General features: G+C 39.8%; 1 protein-coding gene across 1 annotated transcript in view; it reads right to left on the bottom strand.

The window, feature by feature from the left end:
• PLPPR1 (phospholipid phosphatase related 1) overlaps positions 1-22,106 on the bottom strand; it is a gene marked incomplete at both ends in the record, with an annotated part of 64,405 nt that extends 42,299 nt beyond the window's left edge. Inside the window, one exon of the mRNA XM_079548443.1 lies at positions 22,044-22,106. Coding sequence (XP_079404569.1) covers positions 22,044-22,106 — 63 coding nt within the window. The remainder of the gene's footprint in view (positions 1-22,043) is intronic.
• Positions 22,107-25,359: the final 3,253 nt, after the last annotated feature.

The raw sequence follows: 25,359 nt of genomic DNA, 5'->3' as shown, positions 1-25,359 counted from the left end.
AGTGTAGAGTCTTGCACCTGGGAAGGAATAACCACATGTATCAGTACATGTTAGGGGGTGATCTGCTGGAGAGGAGCTCTACAGAGAAGGCTCTGGGTGTCCTGGAGGACAACAAGGTGACTATGAGCCAGCAGTGTGCCCTGGTGGCCAAGAAGGCCAACAACATACTGGGATGCATTAAAAAGAACATGGTCAACAGGTGAAAGGAGGTGAGGCCACCTTTAGAATACTGAATACAGTTTTGGGCTCATCATTGAAAAAAAGACAGCAATCTCCTAGGAGGAGTCCAGTGGAGAGACAGAGATGATAAAGGGCCTGGAGCATCTGCTCTATGAGGAAAGGCTGAGTAACCTTTGTTTGTTCAGCCTTGGGAAAAGAAGATAAAGGATCTGATAAATGTTGATAAGTATCTAAAGGGAGGTGGGAAGCAAATGGATGAGGCTGGGATTTTGTCATTAGTGTGCAGTGATAGGAGAAGGACAGATGGTATAAAACTTGAGCATACAAGTTTATACAAACATGTGAAAGAACTTATTTATGGTAGGGGTGACAGAGCACTGCAACAGGCTGCCCAGAAGGTTGTGGAGTATCTTTCTATGCAATTTTTCAAGACCTGTCTGGACACCTATCTGTGTGACTTATTGTAGGGTACCTGCTTTGCAGGGGGTTTGGACTGGATGATCTGTTGAGGTCTCTTCTAACCCTGCAATACTGTAATTCTGTGAATATATATAAAAACATAGTAACACAGGGACTTTTAGCAACATTCAGATATTATCCATACCAGCAACATGTACATGCAGCTGTTTTTGTTTTGTTTTGTTTTTCTTTTAGGGCAAAAACCTGTTTTTTAACAGTGAAAGGAAAAGCTGTATTAACAAAGGCTCTCACAACGACCCGTGAAATTGGCAGGGCTCTTCTATGTGTGAAAACTAAGAATCTTCTCTTAGAAAAACCTGATGCATATAGTGCAATTTTCCTTTAAAATCTCAGAAGCATGGAATAATATTGGGTTTCCTGATAAATGTGAGATTTATAGAAGCTAAGAGACAAAAAAGAATTAAACTTCCATCCACCAAAAGGGATAATAGATTAGAATTTTTTATTTTTATTTTTGAACAGAGAGAATGTTTTCACAAAGTATTATTAAAATCTCTGAGCCCCACGCATAATGTGTATTTTCCCTCAAGCAGATCCCATGAGCTTTTCGGCAGGTGGCATTAATGCACCATCCAATTCCAAATGGCATGCAGCCAGGAAACTGCTGCTTCCAGCAATTAACACCTTAAAATGATCAACAAACTGTGGCAAAGAGTAATTTCCTTACTAGAAAAGCCTGCCTTAAAATGGCATCTGTTCTAAATGTTTCTTTTTAGCAACAGTAGCAGACCATAGATGTGTTTTGACTACTCTGACATTGAATTAGAAGAAGAAAAGGGCACATTTTCCCACATTTTCCCATGTTTTCCCTTCTCTTCCCATTAGAGTGTCTGTAGATTCAGCATTTTCAAATGAAGAGAACATGACTGAAATATTTTAGCATTCAGGTGTGTACAAGCATCAATAATATCTACACAGTCCTCTCTCAAGGAGAAGATTTTTTTCTAGCTTGATGTATCTTCAAGTTTTAAAACTTGATCTCCAACTAAGAAGAGCAAGACAAGTAGAGAAGAATAAGAGATATTCTAATGGCAGACACAAATGGCCATATAGAATCCACGTAGAGTGGAGTGATGAGTTATGTTCCAGGGCTAGATGGCCTATGTATCTAGGGCTTTCCCAAAGCAGACAGTAGAAAATCCTGGAAATGCCTTCTGGACTCATGGATGAAACTCTTCTCTACTTCTCAAAACCCACCACCAACACATTACAAATACTTTCATGTTTCAAGAATCATGCAAGCAGCCATTGCTAGAAACAGATGCTTTGAAAGATGCTTGTTTGGTTGGAAAACTTGGAACGTTTGTCACTTATTCTTCAAAACACAGGCTGAATTTTTTCCATATCATGAAACTGTCCAGAGGAGGGGTAGGAAATACAAAACAGTCTACCAGGATGTCCTCGGAGAAATAGCATGCTAATGCTGTAAAAAATTGATTTGATTGGCACACACATTTTATTTGCATAAGGCTGTTGCCCACAGAATTGTCCAACAGAAGGACCCCCTTGAAAGCTGAAATCCTGCCCCTGGCTAAAACAATTTCTGAGTTGCCATAAAATACTGAGAATGGCTCACTGACTGATGGTATTTCACTGTACAAATGGCTCATAAAAGCTGTTAAATCTGTAGTGTACTCTAAAGGTATTTTAGTCTAACGACTATTTTCACTTACATAGGAGCTGTTGGGAAGATCTATTCCTCAGATGACAAGCAGCATCCGACCCTGACAAGAATTGGGATTCTGGCACAACAAACCAATATTTCTTTTTCTGAATGCTTTCCATGACTGCTGTGCTCATGGCATCGTCATGTGGTATCTTTAAGGTGTTCACTGAGAGGTCTGAAGGTATGTTTTGATTTCAGAGGTGTCCTTGCAGGTAGAAAAGCAAGCATCTTTCTGCAGATTGAAAGGACCGGCAATGGCAGTATCAGATGATAAAAAGATAAAGCAAAATGTGAAGGGAGCAAAGATCTGAAGGAAGTGAAAACCAAACCACACCAAAACATAATCCTTATTTCCCTTGTGCTTATTTTCAGACCACTAAATTTAAATATTAATGATGGACTGAGTAACATTTCCAGTGAAATATTTGAGTAAAGCTCAGAGAAAACCACAGTCACCAAGTGATTTTTTTCCAACCTTGACTTCTGGATAATGCCAAAGTGCACTACAGCAGAGTAGCTTTCTGCAATAGAGTACACTCCTCCTGATAAAGAGTTGTTTGTTCATGTCCAAGATGCATCTTTCTCTTCCTGAAAATCATTCCCAACTTTCCTCCACATGGAAAAAAAGGAGTTACCTTCCTTCAAGAAGCCATTGGGATCAGTAGGCATTGCCTCATCCGCACATCATTATTCTTCTGACGAATACCAAAGAAGCTAAAAAAAAGTTCCCTGTCAGATGGACAAAACTAAAAGCTGCTGGCATCATATCTGGTCAAAGGAAGAGGAAACTTTTTCATTCCCAGCACCTTTACCTTGCAGGCACAAGTATTTTCCTAGGAGGAAATCCTTACAAAAGTGTCACAGAGTTGCTGTGCAGTGTTAGAAAGAGCAGCTCTCCAGAAGTCCTACGTTACTCATACTGAGAATACTCTCTCAATCTGCTCTCTCATTAGCCGTTTCGTAGCTTTCATCTCTCCTGTTCTAGAAACATAAAAAAGGCCCCTTGTTCATCTCTGCTCATCAATTTGCCTCTTAGGAAAGACAATCTCAAGCAGAGATGGACCTCTCAGGTTCTTAAAAGCTACCCCTTTGGGCAATGCAAATTTGAGTAGAAAGAAAATCTAGTTCTAAAAAAAATCAGTACCTTCCCCCATTTATATTTCAGTGAATATTTGTGGGTAGACCATAACACTGAAGAGATGTGAGGTTTAGAGAAACAGTAATAAACTCAGTTTAACGCTTAGGTAAAACTACTGTTCTACAGTATTTCACAACTCAGAATACTTGAAAGTAAGTACAAAGTTTCACACAAGCCAAACATTCAGACACTACATATTTTGAACCTATTTCTGTCACCTCTGGAAAAAAATAATGCTGCTGACACTGATTTCCAAAGGTGCTAACAACAGACTCTATTATGTGAAAGTTTTAATAATCACAGAAGTGCTGTGGGTTGGTGTTTGAGGTTAGGAGCAGGTAAATAATTTGGCAGAAATTAATGTGCGTCCACAGACAAAAGGCTACAGTCAGATCCTATGACACATCTGTCTTTGCATAGAAGGGGCTTTCCCTCCGATAGGTGGCAGCTCCACAAGCTAGCTGTGGTCATGCCAAAAAGGTGCACATTTCATTGCTTTTTGCTAAGAATCAAACTGCCATGTGCTGTAAGAAATATTTTGACAGGCATTTAGTTCTTCACTCTCCTTGTGGTCAGGGTCCTTACTCCTGTGTGCCTGGACTGTTTCTTCCCTTCATAAATGGGGCTTTGATAGTTTCATCAATTACAACAAATGACAGTTTTAAATTCTTAGCCCTGCTGACAAGTTCTTCGTTTATTATTATTAACTACTTCTTGCAGCAGTCTAATATTCTCTTTTCATTCTTTCCTATAGTGGCACAGCAGGCTGACATTTTAAGCCTGTACTTAATCCCCCTTCTTTCCCAAATACATAAAAACACTTCATCATTTTCAAATGACTAATACTTCAGTATTCCTGTTCTGCTACCTGCTGAGGAAAAGAAGAAAGGGAAAGGCTGAGTAATGGTGTTTCAGAGATAGCACCTTTCTAGATGACTGCATTTATTTATTACTAAAATGCATTCTAAAATGTTGCACCACTGCAATGGACATATAACTTCATAAACATATATTTCTAAAAGAAAACTGCTTTCTTTATCTTTCAAAAGTTCTGTTGATAGTTTAAAGCCATTAAAGAAAGAAGAGACTTATAAAGAAGGAAGAATTCAGCTAGCAGCTACTGAAATACACTCAGGTTTTTTTAGACAAATCTGAGAGTCAAGTCTCAAACTGCAGCAGAAGTCAAGATAAAAGACGTCCTACATAGATGCTGAGATCCTGACAATAATCTGAGGAATCTATGTAGGCAAGTGTCTCTGCCTCTGTTTGCCCAGCTCTAAAACGGAAATGTAGCTTCCCTTATAACATGGGTGTTACAGTGGTTATTTCAGCACAAGGTAGAGCCATGAAATAAGAGAATGACTACATGGAGTGATGACCAAATACACACATGTCGAGATGTCATGCCAGACTGTTTTCTGTGCTCCACTTAACTGGTGAGGTTGGCATGCATCTTTAGAGATCACCTACTCCAGGCCCCTCGCTCCAGACAAAGTCAGGATGGCCAAATTCATGTCCAGTCAGGTTTTAAAGTATCTTAAAGTGTAAAGGTTCTGCAATCCTCTAAGTATTTGTTCACATTGATAAGATCCCCTCCTTAATTTCTCCCTCCATCTGAACAGCCTCAGCCCTCTCAGCCTTTCTTCAAATTAAAGATAATCCAGTCCCTTATTCATCTTCATGGTTTTTCATGAGACATTCCTGGTAAGTCCACATCTTTTGTACTGGTGAGCCCAGCACTGGACAAACCACTTCAGATGCTTATCTTCAGCACTGAGCAAAAGGGAAGGATCATCTACGTCTGGCAACACTCCTTCCAGAGCAGGCCAGGAGCCTGTTGGCTTTCTTTCTTGCAAGGGCACATCACTATCTCATGTTCAGCTTGTTCACTGGCACCGCAGGTCCCTTCTGCTCCATAATAAGATCAGTAGTCATGCTGGATACTCCTTGTCAATTGCATGTCCCTTGTATGATTTGACACGGTTTCCAGGATTAATAGCTCCATTGCTTTCACAAAGACCAAGCAAAGACTGGACACCATGCAGTTCCCTGAATCTTCTTATCCTTCCTGAAGACGAGTGACATTTAATCTCTTACTGTTGTCAAGAACCTATTCTAGTCACCAGGCCCTTTGAAAGTTTCTCAAGGGTGGCAAGTGGGAGCATCAGCCAGCTTCTATGTGTGCACCTCACTGGAGTTCATGGACTTGGGTATGCCCAGTTGTTTAAATGTTCCTTAGGCTGATCTTCTTCCTTAACTAATGTTAAGGCTTCCTTGAACCAGACATTTCTGCCTCAAGAGCATTCTCAAAGGTCAATCTTACTAGTAAAGGCTGAAGCAAGGAAGGCACAGATACCTCTTAAACTTTTCTTTGTCCTTTGTCACCAGATTCCCTGTGGAACCAGGTTCAGCTGTAGGCCCAAATCTTTTTTATTCTTTCATTTACTGCTAATGTACCTATAAACAACTTTCTTGTTGACCTTTCCATTCCATTCCTGATTGAGCTCCAGGTGGGCTTTGGCTTTCCTAATCTCATCCTTGTATGTTCAGCCTGTGTCTTATATTCTTCCTGGATCACAGATATGAAGTCATGCAAGCATCTGACATCAGCAACTTGATCATCTGTTTCAGGGAGCTGTCACCAATGTACTTTAGAAACCTCCTGAAATGCTTATGTTCTGCTTTGTTGTCCCTCAAGCAAATACCTGTGTAGGTACTTCCTTTTCACAGGCTTCTTCCTGTTGTCTGAACACCTCATCTGTTACTTCCTGATCAGCTGGTCTACCACAGACATCCAAAACAATATCAGACATTTTGGTTTTTCACTTGCTAGTTCTGAACCCACAAGCTCTCATCTGGTTCAGAATCCTTCCTAAGGCAGACATCCTTGGCCCAGCTACTTTTACCTAAAAGGTCACTCTCCCTTCTTGCTCTCGCATCCCGTCCTTCTTAACAAGCCTCTTGTCTATCCGTGGCAGCACTCCAGTTATGTGATGATGTATTACTACAACACCAAGGAGAACACAGCCCCTCATTAATCCTAAACAAGTGTGTGTGATCATCCTTTCATCAGAGAATACATCAGCCCAAATAATGAATGATAGAAAGACAAGCTGTACTGATTTCCCCACAAAGGCATGGGAAGTTCTTCCTCTCCTTCACTTTTGTGCTTATACCTGATGTGATCTCACTAAACCTGTTTTGCTGATTAGTGACTCCTTTTCATACCATGCTGCTCCCTTTGGTTGGATGTTGTCCTTCCAATCTGACCACTTTTTCATATGGCTGTTGGTCATTTTCTCCCTCTCTCTTCATTTCTACTTTCAAGGTTTCCTCTCCATGTTGCCCAGCCTCTTTGCAGCGATACTTTTGCCCTATTTGGCCAGGTGGATCTACTTTTAAGAAGTCTTGACTCTCAAAGAGATTTTTGAGTCATTTGAAAGCAAATCCTATTGCTGACATCGCAGTGCCACTGCCACCAACATTTACCCACCTCATCAAGCCAGTCCTCCTTAGGCTTTTCCTCCTGACTGGCAGAATGGAAGAGACCACTGTCTGGGCTCCCATGCCTTACGACACTGCATCTGGAACACAGCCCCTAGACAGCAGATCTGGTTGGGCAGGGGGAGTCTCCTACCACTATCACTCATTGTATAGTTCCAGTTCAGCTGGCTCAGGTGCTCCACTGAACAAAGCTCCCAGCCGTTGCTGTGTATCTGCACATATGGACTTGGGTAACTTTATGGGGTTGTATCAGATAAAAAAACATACAATAACAGTGAGTCACAAAAAATCGAGATCTCTAGTTTCATTCTAAGTGAGTGAGTGGCACATTATCTATTAGCAGAGTGAATACAATAAATTAGAAATGACAAGAAAAAAGTCCCAAACAATCAGTGTTTTTTGATAGAAGTTCCCTGACAAGTTCTGTGTTTAGATATCTGACATTCCAATACCCCTGTGATTGATCACTGTGTTCAGTAAAGACACCAGATCCCCTTGTATCATGGCTGGCCAGAATTTATCATTCCAAAACTGTCTGCAGAAGGTGGAAAAATCAAATCCAGTCTAACAACACTGACCTATCATCATCTTAGCTGCCTATTCTGTTGCTTATTTCTTCCACATTTAAAGGTTTTCCCCATAAGTAGACAACCTGGGAGGTGGCTGGAGCTCTGAATCTTTGTCATTAACAGAATAGCTCAGATTAAAATTCATAAAATATGCTTGTGCTTCTAGACAGGTGTTATTTCATAGTGCAGTGAAGGTTTACAGTAGTTAGACATTGATGAATGCAGCAGTTACTGCCAAAAGAAATTATCTACTGATACCAAGGTAGCAGATCGCTTAGTCCAACCACAAGAATCAAATGGAGACAATGTTTTAAAATAAGCAGGCAACTGTCAAAGACGTTTTATTTCACCTACATGGACACAGTCTTATTAATATGTATACTGCCTTATAAAATCCATTTTGTTTGCCTCCAACAATTTTCCAGCTGAACAGGAAGCTTTAAAAAAAACAGTTACGTAATCACCTTGCATCTTATTTGCTGCTTCTAAATAATGTTGCGTCTGAGCCAATCCTTTTATACAACTATTTTATCACAGTTCATAATCTAACAATAGTCATGTTAAAAAATCAACAGCGGCCACTTCAGTTTCCAGAATCTGTAATCATTTTTCTACATAATTACGAATACAGAAATTGAAGAACGAGATGGAAGAAGGAAAATCTTGCATAAAGTCACTAGGTTTTAGTGTTTACTAGTGTTTTTTTTTTTTTTCTTTCACTTGAAGATAACATTCCCTTCATCTGTTAGTTCTGTCAAAAGAAGTAGAAATATTCACTATTTGCTACAGCCGTTAGCCTGAAGAAGTTAGGTATTATTTAATTCAGCTGCTGCTCCTTTGAATATGCTGATATCAAAGACCTCCGGAGATCTCTTCCCATCTGAATTTTCCTGCAAGCCCACAACCTTTCTTTTAACTTGCATTAGTGTAGACCTAACTCTCTGATTCAGCTGACTCTGGCTGCCTTCCTTATTCAAATCACATCTACTGCAAATTTCTTCCAACTCCCGCAATGTTTGTTAACTTTCATGTCTACAGAAAGACTCTTGCAATAAGAATGAACAGCCTGAAACTCATCATGATAAACCCACGCTGGAATGAATTCATATGAGACCCATGCCATACAAAGCACTGCTCTTCCCACAATTAGCCAGTTGGAGACTCTCAGCACGTTTCCTACCGCTAAACCAGAACAGGACTGATTTTTGATTTGGCTGGTTCAAGTGAGCTCATAAAAATCATGGATGACTGCTGATTTAACTGGCTCCAAGTCAAGGATTAGCAGAATCACGAAGCTAATAAAAGTGTAATCTGTGATGCAGTCTCTTTGAAAGGTTAATTCATGCCATTATAACTGGAATCTCACATTGTGCAGGCACTCACAAGAAACTCCATTACATTTATGAGCTACATTTATTCCTTTTTTTTTTTGCTATTGCTTTATTATAAATGCAGTAATGGTTATAGACTACAATAAATCAAATAGGAACTTAATCTATAGCTCTACTATGAAAAACAAAATATCACAAACTCTTTTGATAAGAGATTTCAAATCCCAGTAGATAAAAGTGGTATTAAATCCATAATGCTGAACTTCTGCACACGTAATACACACGCAATACATTTCTTTGCTTTAATAAAGCATGTAACAAGTACTGATGCGTTATTACCACAAATAACTACTTTCAGATAGGCAAAGTTTATACTCCAGAAATAAAGCCGTTAAGTGGTGATGAACAGTGGATTATTGATTTTTCAGGACATACATGCAACAGTTAATAGCAGAACTGTGGGAAGGAAATGCAGCAGTAATTCAGCCACTATGTAGCCAAGTCTAGACATTCTTTTAGTTGTTAAATTTACCCTACTGAAGTCAGAGGCAAAACTGACAGTGGCACCAGCAACAATTTCACAGTCATTTCCAACCTGCTTTCATTTGACTACAGCATGTTTTTGGTAGCCTTTATCAGTAATTACTGTAGAAATGTAAGAAGCTATTAATTGCTACCATGTTACAAAAAGTTCGATCATTCAAACTAATTTTAAACCTTTTAGAGCCTATCTCCCCATGTGAGAACACATGGGGAATCCTTCAGCAAGGCTCCCCATTCATCCCCTCATGCAATAAGGTTGCAAAGAACATCAAGAAAAAGAAGCATAAAGCTGAATTCATGGTATGTGTAAAACTTTGGAGCAAACCAGCCCAGCTTCATACACCTCCACCATCTCTGTGCATTATCCCTAGCCACAAAATACAGTGCACTGCATGAAAATCAAACTCTTCACTGCAAGACCAACAGAGATCACTGACACAAGGCTTTAGATATGCTTAGGCTGGTGCAGATGGTAGTCCCAGTGAGTACTATGAACACATCACTTGAAAGTGAGAGTTACAGAGCCTTATGAACAACCACTTGTTTTCTCGGGCTGTGTATCAGCTCTGTTACAATTGACTAGATGCTTAGTGACATCTGATTAATCACTTACCTATCAGCCCTTTCTAAAAATCCATCCCTAGCTGAAATCTGATCCTTTCAATCTACCTGCTTTAAGATGAAGATGATTCTTTACTCCTGACTGTTAAGTTAAATCTGGAGTGCTCCAGGATGAGCTAATACAATTTAACATTGGATATACCAAAATCACAGATATCCCAATCTTAGAAAGTCTGAGCTTGCTAAATTCATCAGAAGTATTATTTTACGCGTGACATCAAGCTGAAATAAAATTTGTTAAGACCCATCAACTCTGAACCTGTGGGTCAATCTCTAATCACTACTGTGAGTAAACACCATCACGAGGAATGATTTCATGACTTATGATTTCATGAATGTTAGGCTTCAGCTCCCATTTAGCACAATTTGCACAAGTAACAAATTCCAAAACACCAATTCACACTTACAGATTTCTGCAAATTTATCTTATATGGAAGATTTTCATGTAATATCTCAAGTAGCTGCACTTTGTTCACAGCTGGGTACAAACGTAAAAGTCTGTGCAAAATTGGACAGTATATGGCTAGACTTCTGGAAAATGATCTGAAAACTACTTCTATTATATTCAATATTTCCCTGAAGTTCCTTGTGAAACACATCACTGAAGTGTAGTCTGACTGTGCAAATGTATTAGAGAAAATTATATTTATTGCTAAAAACCTGGGATGTGGGGATGGACTGAGGAGGATCGGCCGGCCTCCCTCATGAGCAATCACAAAACCTGAGGTGCACCAATCTAAATGAGTTAGGAATACAGAAACATACAGCATCATTTCTTCTTAGAACTATGTTTTGTTTTATTTGCTGTCACACACCGCTGCAGCCATCATAGCTTTACTTCTTTTTGTGCCAGTAACCAGATTATTATTCCGTTGTAATTTGAAGGGAGAAGATAGCAGTTCTTGGGGAAGTTCCAGGACGGGCCAATATTTTAGGGTGGTAAAGTAAGCACAAGACGTGGCAGGCTGATTCTTGAAACCAGTTCTAAAACTCTTTGGAATGTCTAAAGAATGAAAACGCCAATATTCTTTAACAGCTGAACTGTTCATACTCACCTATGACTCTACTCCTGTAACACTGCTAGAACAAAACTCTCCTCCTTTCTGCTGTCTGGAGTGGTTGGTTGGCTGGCTGGTGGTCAGAACTGAATTATTTTGCCAGCCTGGTGAAATTGGGCACAATGGTTAAATAGACCTAAGGGAATTCTCCATAGTCAGAAACTTTGAATAGGTTTGGTAACACAAAATATACATTAAAAACCTGCTTTGCCCTGAGGTTTCTCATACCTTTCCTACTGATGGGTTCCGGGAAGGCTGGATATTGTAATTAATGTTACTCAATATGGATTTTGGATTCCTATTCATTCCTTCCCACCTTTTTTGCATTTGCTTCTAAATAAATGTAGGGATATTCCTACAGATTACAGAAAATGTATGGTCACAGATGCAGATCATAAGAAATGGTGTAACTGTGCCATGGCAGAGTCAATCACATGATAATGCACTGCATCTGCAATGGTTGTCAAATCTTCTTTCATCAGAGTAAATAAAGAGCTCAATGTTGCGTGCTTGAAAGAGAAAGTATGAAACACCTTCAGATCTTCGAACAGTGCAAAAAAACCCCAACAACAAAAACCTCTCCTCATCTATCATAATCTGCAGCAAATACTACAATCTAAGTGTACTTCTGAAAAAAGGGAAGAATTCAGCAGTAATTTTCATTGACAACAATCATTTAACATCTGCTCATGTTAGACACTGTTGTATTTATTTTCATATTGTTTCCTATGTTAAGCCTAATGAAAGTTGCCCAGTTGTTACTAGAAATACAATGATTTTTAGAGGACTGAATATGTAACATTTGAAACTTCAATTAAAGAACTCTGTTTTTCTAACATATCTTTTTACAGTTCATTTATAAACAATACTAATTACTAATTTTTTCTAGCAGTAATCTACCAGAAGTGTGTTTTTTAACCCAAAATTTGCGAAGTATCTCTCTTCTTAAAAATCAAAGGAAATCTTATTTGTTTCCCCAATTACTGAGTAATTAAAAAATCACTATTCTTTCTGAACCTGGCTGTATAGGCCAATGAAGTACAATTTTAAGTGATCATAAAAACTGTTGGTGATTTTCAGGACACAGCAAAACAGATAAAGCAGTGTGTTCACAGCAGTTTCTGCCATTACCAAATACAATCTTTAATCACCCATAAGAGCAAAGAATTTTTGCTACTGTTAAATTACTGCATCAAATTAATTGTTGCAGAACCTGAGACAATATTCAGCTGTCAAATGGATTATTTGCGGTGGGAAAATTTCAGAATAAAAACAGGGGATATAAAATTGGGTTCATATGGCTGCAAGCAATGGAACAATCCTTCGGTCATTTATGTTTTGCAGAAAAATGTAATAATGCAATTAATCCCTCTTGGGTAGGCCCTTAATGTCAATTTCTAAATGTCCTCAAGAAGATAATCAAATAGCAATCTGTTTTCTTCCAGAGTGCTCATCTCAGCTATGAATCTTCTGCTGTGAAAGGTTTTGTACTTTTTGTCTAATTGTGAGAGACCCAGAAGGAACATCTGTTCAAAAAATTAAATTTCATATTGTGGAAAGGTGGGGTTGGAACTAATCTTTAGGGCCCCTTCCAACCCAAGTCATTCTTTGATTCTATGACACTAGAAGCGCCTAGCAATTCAGCAAAATCAAACCAGTACTCATCAGACACCCATTTAATGAGATTAAGCCGATGGTACGCTATGGAGTTATCACTGGAACAAATAAGTATGTGACAGACATAACAGGAAAGCAAGCAATTAGGAATGGGGAGCATAAAGAGATATTTATAAAGAGACAAAGAGAAACGGATGTATTTGCTGAGTGAGCAAAAAACGAAGCAATGAGTCTCAGGAACCAGAAGTGACTGAAGCATAGGGATTATTCAGAAACATCATCTCGCACCAAGAGAAGTGCCTTTGGTTTTGCACAGCATCTGTCACCATCAGTTCACACAATCATCTAGCTAGCACAGCTAACGATGGGGAGTTTATACAATACCAGCACACAACAGGTCCCTTAGGGTGCTTTGTCCTCACCACATCACAGGATAGCTGCCTAGTACTTAGTACTGCACACTGCTGGCAGTGTGCAGATGGAGGAACAAGGCACTGGGACTGTGTGTGCAGAACCACAACAAATTGGCTTGTCTGGGCTGCTCTTAGTGAAGAGGAGTTGTCTTGGGTGCCAGGAATGGTGTGGTGAGCAGGACTAGGGAAGTAATCCTGACCCTTTACTTGGAACTGGTGAGGCCCCACCTGTAGTACTGTGCTCAGTTTTGGGCATCTCAGTACAGACAGGACATGGAGGTGCTGGAGCAGGTCCAAAGAAGGGCAACAAGGCTTGGGAAGTGCTTGGAGAATATGCCCTACGAGGAGCAACTAAAGGAACTGGGGCTCTTTAGTCTGGAGAAGGGAGATGGTTGAATCGCCATCCCTGAATGTGTTTAAAATCTGTTTCATTTGGTGCTCAGGGATGTGATTCAGTGGGTGGTTGTTAGAGTTAGGGCAGTACGGTTAGGTTGCAGTTGGACTCAATGATCTTGAAGGTCTTTTCTAACCTGAGCTATTTTATGATTCTATGATTCTAATGCTTCTTATTTACTTCTGTGGAAACTACAGCTAATAACAAAGAGCACAATAACACTGTTTGATAGAGCAAATTTTCAGCTATAATATACTATTTTTCAGCACATTAGCTCTCCGTCTTCACCAGCAATGAGAAAGAGCCCATGTGCCATCCTCGTAACAACCAACAGAAGTGACCCATCGTTGCTGTTGCCACTGCTGAAACACAGCTCCCACCACCTCACATCCACTCATTAGTCTCAAAAAACATTCATAAATGAATGTTAATGGGTGCAGTTTTCTGCATAAAGGAATTCAGTGACACACCTTCGCTTCATCTGCACCTCCATATCAGAAGCCATTCTACCAGACCACCAATCCACTACTATCTGTCACACAGCAACAACATGTATTGGTGGGAAGCTTCAACCTCAACTGCCATACTACCAACATTCACCTCTGGTGTTGTGGGCCATAAAATAGCAGGCACTATTTTTGGAGCAGCCCTCATTAAATTAATATATATTATATAAGTATATATATAATACAAAACAAAAGTTATTTTATTTTTAAATGTTTTTTATTAAAACATATAAACAAGACAGCAGCAAAACCACAAAAATAATGCGATATGTGACCCTGTTTTTGTGAAACTGATTTCTCAGTCTGGTTCTGGAACTGTCTGTAGACCGAGTTCTCATAATGAGGCCTCAAGGTGTCCAGCGAATTTTTGATGAAATTTCACTCTTTCTGCACTTCATCCTTGAAAACAATTGTTCACAAATGCATGTAGTGCCAAAAGCAATGGCACAAGTAAGGCATGACTGTGAAGAGAGATATCTCTCTCTGCCAAGAAAGGGCATAAAAACGTCTGGTAAAGAGATTTGATTAGATGTTTGATTGCAGCTTTGCACAGTACAATTGAAAATTTACAAGTATTGTACTTCTGTGGACTGAAAATGGAGTTGCAAATGAAAAAATAATTTTTTCAATTTTTTTTTAAGCGACCTTGAAATCAGTTCCCAAATTCCTTTATCACAATGGAAAGCATGGCTGCATATTCACAGGACTGCGTTTAGCCAACGTATCAAAATACAAACAGTTACGTGCCATCAGTGGAGCTGGCAGTGCACTGTGCCCCGTGCCCTGGTGTCAGCCCAGACAGGGTTAATGGCACACTGATGTCCTGCTGGTGCCAAGGGGCTGCTCAGCAGGAAGACCCTCTGCAGGGGGTGGCCAAATTGGGAGCTATGCTGAGCTGCGTGCAGCCTGCAGGGCCGCAGGTTGGACATGCTTTTTGAGTTGTACAGCAAGGCAGCAGTTAGTGACACCTGCTGGAGAATCTTTCCTGTCTGCCTCAGCAAGAACCAAAATAAAGTCTCACAAGGTGAATACTGGATACCACTACAGGATGCAGCCACTGAGCGCTGTGCTTGGACTGTTGGAAGTGAATTTAGCCCATGTTGCCTCTTTACTTGATATTTATATTAAAGTTTGCCTAGATTTTTTGTGTGTTTTCTAGGAGAACCAGACATTGCCTTGCCAAAATTAAAACCCATATATTGACCATCCAAAAAAAAAAAACCACAACAACTCTATGTTCACACCTTTAAGAAATGCTAGTCACTGTAATACAAATAGCAGGATTCTCTTAGGAGATAAACAATTTTTTTTTTAAACAAAACACGAATAGAAAGTCACTCCCAATGTATTCTATACCTCTTACAAATGTTGCTTTGAGGATCACAACACACAGAGAAAGACCCTTCACACTGCACTGGTAAAGTAAGGCAGAACTTTCCACAGTCCATGCACACTCTGTCAGAATTACAGATCACCAGCTGGTACACCCAAATGGACAATCTTTCGAGGTTTCAGAACATTTAAACAAACAGAAAAACCAACCAGAATTAAAAAATGTGGCATGAATGATATAACTGTTCTAATGATTTTTTCTAGTGATTTTTTCATAGTTTCCAAATGCCTGCTGTTCAAGAGACACTTGTCTCACTTTCACTAATGATTTCAATATTGAAGAAATTCTGCTGCTAAAGTTCAGTGATTGGCTTGACTGTATAACATACTGGCAGGAAAATGCAAATAGGCAGAGAAAGTGATGAATACGTTTCGATCTGTAAGTTATTTTCTTTAGAGTTAGCTTCAAATTGGTGTCAGAAGATAATTCAGTAAAAATCCAAAACTAAAATAGCAGAAAAAGTAAAGAAAAAATTACCTCACTGACTATGGAATAAAATATCTCGTGAGGCTTTAACATACCTACAGTTTGTTCAGAATAGATATAAGAGTAATGTTTTGTGTTCTGCAGCATTTTTTATTTTCTTTCTGAGAGGGAAACAGAAAAGATTTTTCTTACAAAATGTTCAGTTCTATGCAATGTGCAATATATTGAGTTGTCAAGAAGAAACACTTTCTGCTCTGCCTGCAAAAACTTTCCTGAGAATAATGGAGTTAGCATGAAAAGGTATGATCTTCAGATTAGAATTTGAGAGATCTTCAGCATTTTAAGTTTTGATGGTTTTGATTATTTGAGCCTGCCCTAACCTACCCTGTCAACATCAGGATTACAATAATCCACAAAAAAGCATAATGTGACACATACATCAATCATATTAAAGTCACTTGGTATTCAGTAACTCTTTGATCAGTTTAAGACAATTTAATTAAATCTGAAGCCAGAAAATTCCTCTGTTTTACTGTGTGAAGACACCTCAGATGCACCTTCTAGAAGGAACTGTACTTGAAATTTAATCCTCATATAACCCTCACCCTAAAACAACTCAAGCTCAAGGAAGAGGAAAATGAAAGCAAAAAGTGCAATATAGTCAGAAATTCCTGAATATTTTTCTTCTTTTATTATCTAGATAGCCATTATAATCATAATTACCATTGAGTCACAAGAGATGAGAAGGTTATAATAAAAAAATGACAAGATGCTGCTTGATTATTGTTTCTCTAAGAAGTACCATTCACACAGACACAATGGCTCAAAAGTCTTTTGCATGCTTTGACACACACAGCTGTGCAGATGCTGTTTACCGAAATATTTAACCATAACTTTCCAACATCTACCAGGAAATATAATCATCATACCACATCACACTTCCTGTCACTTATCATAACCATCAAATATGCTGGAAAAGTAGTTGTAATCACTTTAATCCCACCAAATTCAGTCCGAATATACGCAGCTCTCTCTACCTATTTCGTCCCAGATTACTAACACTCCAGGTGAGAAGACATAAAAGAGAAAGACCAGAGAGCATGGAGGGCACTGCTAGGTTAAAACCTCATGGCAGCTCACTATTCCTCCTGAAAGAGAACTGGGATTCACCACACAGTGCTCCCACTGCAAAAACCCCTTTTCTATGCTCATGGATGTGCTGCTTACACCTGACGGTAGGCACAGCTGTCCTGATGAGGTACCCCCTGCCCCCTGCAGATTGGACAGTGAAAAACAAACCCCCGATTGTGATTTGGCTTTCTGTCATACTTGTCTATAATTCATTAGAACATTTCAGAGATAAGTTCTGACCATCGAAAAGTCCTCAAATGATCTGCTGTGAAGTATTTGCACTTGCTGGGATAAACTTGGAGCCTACAGACAGCCAAGAGCTCCCAAGCCTTTGCTGCACTCTCTGGGTCCACCACTGAAGCTGCCTGAGTAGGGTATTCTGCCCTTAGCACTTCTAAACAGCCTTCAGCAGCACGCAGCATCAGTCCTCAAGGAGCAGATCCTCAATGTCCCGTTCACCTCTCAGAGCAGGGACACATACCAGTTGAGTGACGAACAAAACTACAACCTTGCTGCTATTTGCAATATGTGAACAATGCAGAAGAGACCCTTGCAGAGATGTGAGAAGAATGGCTGGTTGGAGTAAATTACTGGAAAGAACTTCAGTGGAACCTTTTTGCTTTGCTTCCCTTATTATCCTAGCCCAGACGTGCTCTACCCAGAGAAGGAGCAGGATGAGGACTTTGAAGAATCTAATGAGAAAGAGGAGGAGGAATCTGAGGAGGAAGAACAATCCGAAGAGTCTGAGGAGGAAGAACCACCATCAGAGAAAAGGATGCAGAAGAGTCCTCCTCCAAAATCATGAAGCAGGGCCTCTCCAATGAAGTGAAGATAATTCAAGCCCAAATCCAGAAAAACCTTTGCAGCCTGCTGGGAGAAAGCAAAGCCTCCATCCAAAGTGAAAACTCCTGCTAAGAAAGCCAAACCAACAGCCCCAGCCATCAAGAAACCCTCTGCTGGCAGCTCATCCAAGAAACCAGCAGTGAGTGGGAGGAAGAAAGTGAAGCCCCCTGCCAAGGGCAAATCTGCTGTGAGGAAATCTCTTCAGGTAAAAAAGTAGATTTGTCCACTGTCAGGGAATCTTACGATCAAATCCACAGTCTTGTTTTATTAAGTCAACATGCATTTGTATTTCAGTTCTGATGCTTAAACACTTTTTTGTTGTTGTTTGTTTAAGTGATTGGGAAAAAGCTGAAAACTAAATCAAACCAACCCAAGCATTTGTTAGATCTCAGTCCTGTGCCTTGTGCTTACCCCTCCCCTGGAACAAGCCATCCTTAGTTTCTGCAATTATTTTAGGACTCTTCTAGGACCTGTAATCTGTACATTTTATGGCGTTCCCTTTGGAACTTCAAAGAAGTTATTTGTATCTCTGTGCAGCAGGAACGTGGTGATTGGAGAAACACAACTCTTAAGTGAGAAGGTACAACGGCACAAGAGTCCTCCTTAGATCCCCTGCACGATGAGGTCCTTCTTGTCCTTCAGCTGTACAAGAGCTTCCTGAAGGCTCTCTCCATTGTCACTGGCTGCAAATGCTCCAAGGTGGGACAGGGAAGGAGAGAACATGACTCTCTTGCACTTCCTAATCAACTGTTTGCACACTTAACACAGTCTGATATAACAAATCATTATAAACTTTTGGTAACAAATGCCAGACTGCAACAATATCTCCCATGATACAATAAAGGACCATCTGGAAAGCTGCTGTATTGTTTGTGAGAAGCACTCAGATCTGATAAGAGGCTAGAGATTAGTTTAATGAATCCATATTCAGTGTTTAAATGCTTAATGTGACACTGTGTTTCTAATTAGGGACTAAAAATGTTCATTTATCATTTCCATCATCACAGATTAGACATAACATGCTATCTCTATGTTATTAGAAAAGTTCGTATTTTGTATTAAAAAAATGGAATTAGTAGACTCAGGCATAGCATGGAAGTTCTTATAATGAGCTATTCATCTTCAGATCAGATTTTATAAAAACTAACTGCTTCAAGTTAGCTGAGAGTGAAGAAAATGAAAAGGAAAAAAATGGAAATTGGAATGAGTGCTAAAACTGTGTCTCATACAGACTAGAGCATAATTGTATTTAAAATGTGCAAGCTGCTTGTGACACCTTCTTTCCACCATCACTTATTTAAAAGGATGCTGCATATTGGGCACTTGCCCAATATCTACTCTCAGTTACTGTCAGAGTAACTGACATAACAACCAAGCTAAACTTAAATAATGCCACTTCTTAAGAGTAAATATCTCAAAATTTTGAATCGAAGCACTACATTCTATGGAAGATAGTAAGGAAGGCAGGATATCCAGGGGAACATCCTAGAAATAATAATATGTCATGATCACCTACCTTCTCACTCATGAGCACCAAACATGTCAGCTACCAGACTGTTTTCATGTGGATAAACTTTATCTGGAAAGCAGGCAATGTTTTTTTGCTGTCCTCCATGCACCTTTAGCAATGGCAGCCTAGTATCATACAGCTTATCAACTTACCCTTAGTCTCATACACAAAATGTGGTAGTATGAAAAGGAAAGTGCTTTCAGCGTGTCTTTAGATTTACAAGGTTTTCAGATCGAATGGCTACTATCAATCATCTCTGCATTCCCAACAGGAGATCAGATTTCCTGTTTTTTAATGCTACAATGCCTGACACTGTAGTTCAGAGTGCTACAACAGTGCTACATTAAAAATCTCCACCTTGGACAAAAAAACAAAAAACAAACAAACAAAAAAAAAACAACCAGGGAAAAACGTGTTTTTGTGTAATGCAGAAGAGAGAACATCATTTTTAGACACTACTTCTCTGATTGTACCTGATTTTTCATTTAAAATTATATTTTAATCAGGAAGGCAAACATACAAAAGGACAAGGAAAGTACAGAAATGATTTATTTTTGTGTTCATGTCAGTTTTGTCTACAGGAGGAACAATTTATAGCTCTGTCATACACTGCCAACCAGGCTCATCATTCATACATTTAAAGGACTAAAAACCCTCAGAGCAGCTTGTTTCATGTAATAAATTTGAGAAATTCTATTCCTAGTGGCGCTCATTATGTTTCTTCTGAGCTTACTGTAGTTTGTTCTCTGCTTTTACCCTTCCTTTCTCTAGGTGATGGGATAAGATAGTGGCTTGTTTCTCGATAAGAAGTCTCTCAGTCTCCTCAAGAAGTGGATGCAGAGGTTCCCCAGAAGTTGGACGTTGTGTCAATGACAAATCCCTGCAAGTCACTGGAAAGGTCAGTTGGTTTGAGCGGTACCCTCAGCTCCTGGCCACTTTCAGCATGGTTAGCATAATCAGCAATAAGGCAAATACCTCCAGTATGTAAGCAGGCTATTACTGTATAATCTTGCCCTCTTCTCTCCTTCTCTTTGTCCCCAGTGTGTAGGGATATCCCTTATCATAACAACAACAAGATCCAAGTGCTGAGCCGCTAAGAGGATATGGGGAGCACAAATTGACAAGATGATTAAGCACATCAGCATTAGCAATAGCCATGTGCTGGGTTTACAGGAGATGGTGAGACACATTCTGGAACAGGGAACCATAACAATACACAGCACGCTGTTCATAAAATTAGGCTGCTAGAAGGCCTAAGTGAGATTTTAATACAGAAATGCTGCTGGACAGGAAAATTTGTGTCTCCGCCATGGCCAGGGATACTTCCACTACAGTAAGTGAGTGACTCAGGTTCTTCTTCATAAAGCCTGAGTCCAGGTAATGACTTTATCACATGCTGTTCGCTAAGATTTTGACTTGATATGCAACGAGTTTGCCCAGGTGTAAATGAAAAGCCTGTGCAACTAACCGGATTGTTAATGACTTTTTTTATGAAACAGTAAAACTCTGATTAGAATTGTAAACTCTTGTCCCCTCCCCATTCATCCAAGTGTCCCTTAAAACCATCCATTGTGTTGTGTGTGACAGCCACCTTCCCACACCAGCATCTGCCCCAGCTGCAGCTGGGAAGACATGCTGAGCTACAGCAGTGGTTTTGTTACGCTCTTCCTCCATCTTCACCTTCCAACCTGACAGATTACTCCAGTAAGGGTGGATTGACTACTGCCCCTTCAGGTCATAAACAATACTTCCACTGGCTTTAGATTAAATACCCAGGGATTTTCTTACTACTGCTAGAGCTAAGCTGGTAGCACAGAAAGTAGAGAGTGCATATAAAGAAAGCTCTTCCCTTGGCTAGGGAAGATCCTGTGTGAAGACAACTACAAGTGGGTAAATGTTAGAAAGATCCTGGATGTCACTGTGAGGCCTGTTGTGAACAGCAGTGATCTACAGTGCCCATTCTGCCTGCTGCAGCAGCACATTGGAGCTTTTCCAAAATTGCAGGGAGAATGAGGTAAGTCTTCCTGTATATCCAGCATTACAATTAGTCTTTTATCTGTTTTTAGTGCCTCTCCTGTCAGTAAGCATAAGACATCTCACAACTTGGGCCAAAGAGTAAGCACTGCATTCAAGCTGCATTAGAGAGGTGACACTATGGATAGGCAGTCACGGCAATTATATCAAAATTAAGATGAGTTTTCACCCTCCCTGCAAAATAGATCAACACCCTCACTGAGAAAACCCTTACAGCCTTTTAAGCACCAGCTGAACATTTGTTTCAGTATTGATTTTGGTCTGTCTGGCAGTGATGAGGTAAGAAACAACACAGAAAAGTCAGTCATACAGAGAACTGGGCCAATTTAAAAAAGTTGAGCTTAACAAACATGTGGAAATATCCACTCCTGTAACTGTACTTTTTGTCAATTCACACAACTTTGAGTTAGCCAACTCCTTCTTCAAACTCAAAGGCTGGCTGTTCCTCACCTACATTTTATGTTGCAACTGAGCTGAAAACAGAGTTAAATGTTGCTTGCTAAGCTTATGAACCGTTAGACTACTAAGTCTGACATTTCTCTAAACAATACCTAGTCTTTATGGTGCCTGAAAATAGATACAAGCCTGAAGAAAACTGGGAAAACTCAAGTAATCACTTGCAGACTTACACCTCAGCTATTTGGCCAGCAAAGTGATTTTTTGAGATAACTGAGTGCTGCACTCACCTCAACAAAGATGAAGCAGGGGATGATGGAGTAACTTCTCTGGGTGTTGTTTCCCAAAGCCATTTCTCATCACACTTCTTGAGGAGGCACCGTTGAAAACTTTATAATCCTGAAAAAGAAAAGACAAAGATATTTTAGTATATTCCACTATTTTGCAAACTCCACATTTAACATACCAAGATTCATAACATGGCATTCTGGTCTGGGGAAACAGACAAAAAAGAGCATAAAAGTCTAACTTGTGTTTGTTCAAAATAAGCTGAGAAGGCATTCCTTTTGCGTGCTGCAAAAAATAACTGACAGGTAAGAAGTTATATGATTTATAGAGAAAAGAGCAATAAGGGATACAACTGTTGTCCTTAACGACAATCCACTACCAAGCAAATTCTTCTTCCTCACAACACACTGTAAAACTACATTTTTGTCTTACTACCCTGCCTACAAATGTCTTCTGAATCAAGAGATAGTGGCAATTGACTAATGAACCCATGCTTTAAAACACACACTTAGGATACAATATACAATGTAAAAATAGTCAAGTGTTTATTTGCATGAAATGTGACCAACTCAGGAAGATATCATGGCTTATCCATACAAAAAAAAATCCACAACCAAGCATATGTAACAAGAATGCATGGGTCTGCAAATTCTTTTTGTCCTGCTATAACCTAGTATACTAGCTCAGAACCTTTCCTATGTACCATTACTTCAAGCTACTGGCTGTTTTTATTAACATACCATGTCACAGTCTGTGCCAAGACGTTTAATTTCTTTGCAGCACAAAATTACAAAAGAAGATACAGAATTTTTATTGAGAGACTGTGATTTTGTGCATGAATGCACCAAAAAGCTGAGTCTGGCTCAAACAGTCTAAGACAATGGGACTGGTAGTGACCTAAGCTAGCAGACGAAAGGATCTGAAAAAGTAGTGTGTAGATCAAGACCTGCCAGGTGCGTGTTTGCAGGGAGCAGGAGACACCCATGAGGGTGCAAATCCTTTGCAATAAATTTAAATGTGAGCACAGATTTCACAGAATCATAGAATATTCACATTTTTCTTGAACACCAGCAGGCTGTGACTAATGACCACCTTCTTGGTGAAGAGCTGCCCCACCTCTCTCCTTGTGAAGAAGCTCTAGGCCATCATGAGATTCCCCCTCCATAGGCCTCACCTCTGTATTTAGGTGGGCACCTCATTTCCAACACACCAAAATCGTACACTGATGACAAGAATCTCATGGGCCAGGACCACAGGTTAAGAAAAAGGTGAAAGCTTGTGTATTTTCCAGAAGCTTTGCACATCAAGTAGGTTCAGCTCCTTGACCTCGCTGTTATCAGGATGAGGATTCAGGCCCTGGCACATGGAGCTTGTGAGGCTCACAAAGGGAGACAGTGCTTTCTGACCAGCTCTCAGCAGAGGCACTGGAAAACACACATAGCAGAGCACAGAGTTCATCAGAGGTTATGGACAGAGGAACTAGGTCACCTGCTAGCTCCATCCAACTAATATCGCCACTTAAGGACTGCTACATTTTTCATCTCAGCACTCCATAATTTATTTGAACCAGAGCTGTAAAATACATAATGCACATGAAGATTTTGATAATGTGGTTCTAGGACCAACTGTAGTAGCTGCAGTGAAGACACTGTGTTAAGACAGCTTCTGGGTTCCCGTTCCCAGCCACTGAAAAATGCAGTTCTGGCTCTCATGCAATGCTCAGAAAATGCTACCTCTGACATGCTTCAGATTCCCATCCTACACTGTATCCCAATTCTGAAATACAAACATTCTGAATTTCAAAATGCCTGTTTTTTGAAGCATACTTCAGCTGCACTTAGGAGATAAAATGGGTTTTCTCTCAGGGATTTGTGCCTTTTTTGGGGGGTGGGAGTGGGTTGGATTTTGCTATTTCAATTCCATTTGGATTATAGAAAAATTCTCCAATCATTAATTTTTAGCTATGCCTTCCATACACTGGCTCTTGTGCAGCACCCTCTCACTTTAATTCATCGAACGCATGGTGCTTGGTGGAACATTGGGTTAGAGAGTTAGAGCCACTTACAGTGCATTACTTCTATTAACTCTTTTTGTACCCTGGGGATACTCTCATCACCTTTTCTGCAAATCCTAATTTTCAAATGGCTTCGTGTAAATATGTTATTATCTTAGCACCTTCATGAACGCCATCCCAGATCCACCTTTCAAACAAACAATATTTTTCATAACACTGTCTCATAATTTACAGTTATGCCTCCACTTCCAATGGCATGTTCCTAATGAAGGCAGAGAGCTGCAAGCAACCTAGGAATTTAAGAAATGTTCTCAACAAATGCATGAAGCAACTGCTGAGGTTTCTTAGCAGACCTATAAAAACGTTTAATTTAATGCTAGGAGACTCCTTATGTCATAAATATGTGTCACTATATCTGTTTCTTCATGCTCATTGTGAAAAACTGGTCTAAAAAACCTGCACTTCCTATGGGAAAGCATTTTACATCAGCTTCTCTCCTGTGTGATGACACATCTGTGTCAGATGTAAGATGTAAGTAGTCTAAAACCACATAGTTGCCTGACCAGGCTGGTAGACTCCCACTCTGTGGGAGAACTCTCAGTTAGCCTCTGCTTGTCATATTAGGTCTTTTCATTGGCTCAGTCTCCAGAAGAGTGGAGGGGAGGAACAGTGTGATCTTAGGGAGCACACAACCTTTTGTCTCTCTCCAGTGAGTCCTCTAGGAACACAAGCACAGCAAAACACAGGTTATAGCAATCCCTAACTTCTTCAGTCTGCACAGCGGTCAGAGATAATGTACTTTTGCCTCCAAAATGGGAGAATCACAGTAAGATGTAAAACAAGTGTTTACTGACAGTCCCATTTTAAAAACCATACCTCTTTGTGTTGAACACATTTTACAGCACAAAGTGTCTGACCAAAGCAGCAGGAAATAACAACTATAATATCAGCAGATGGTATTGCCTGATCATTTTCACTCTTATTTTTACCAATTTGACTCAACTGCTAAGGAGCTTGTGCTATCAAATCTATAGAAGGCTTTTTAGTTCCCACTATGACCTTTCAGCGTCTAATATGTGAGCACTGAAATGAGAGGAAAATTGGTCAAACTTATCCCAGTTAATTAGGGACCCGGGTAGAGTGAATATTAATAATTTAGAGCTCTGGTATTACGAGGTGCTTCCAGTCTTTAAACAATGTATATAATACTGCATTTGTGAATTAATTAGCGTGAGTTGGTTCTCATTTTTCTTAATCTACCCCACATTCATTTTCAGAAAGCCCCTGAACTATGGTGTGAGAGA

Source organism: Tetrao urogallus (assembly GCF_951394365.1).
Source record: "Tetrao urogallus genome assembly, chromosome: Z".
Lineage (NCBI taxonomy): Eukaryota > Metazoa > Chordata > Aves > Galliformes > Phasianidae > Tetrao > Tetrao urogallus.
The sequence above is the reverse complement of the archived record's forward strand: the minus strand, read 5'-3'. Positions and strand labels throughout refer to the sequence as shown.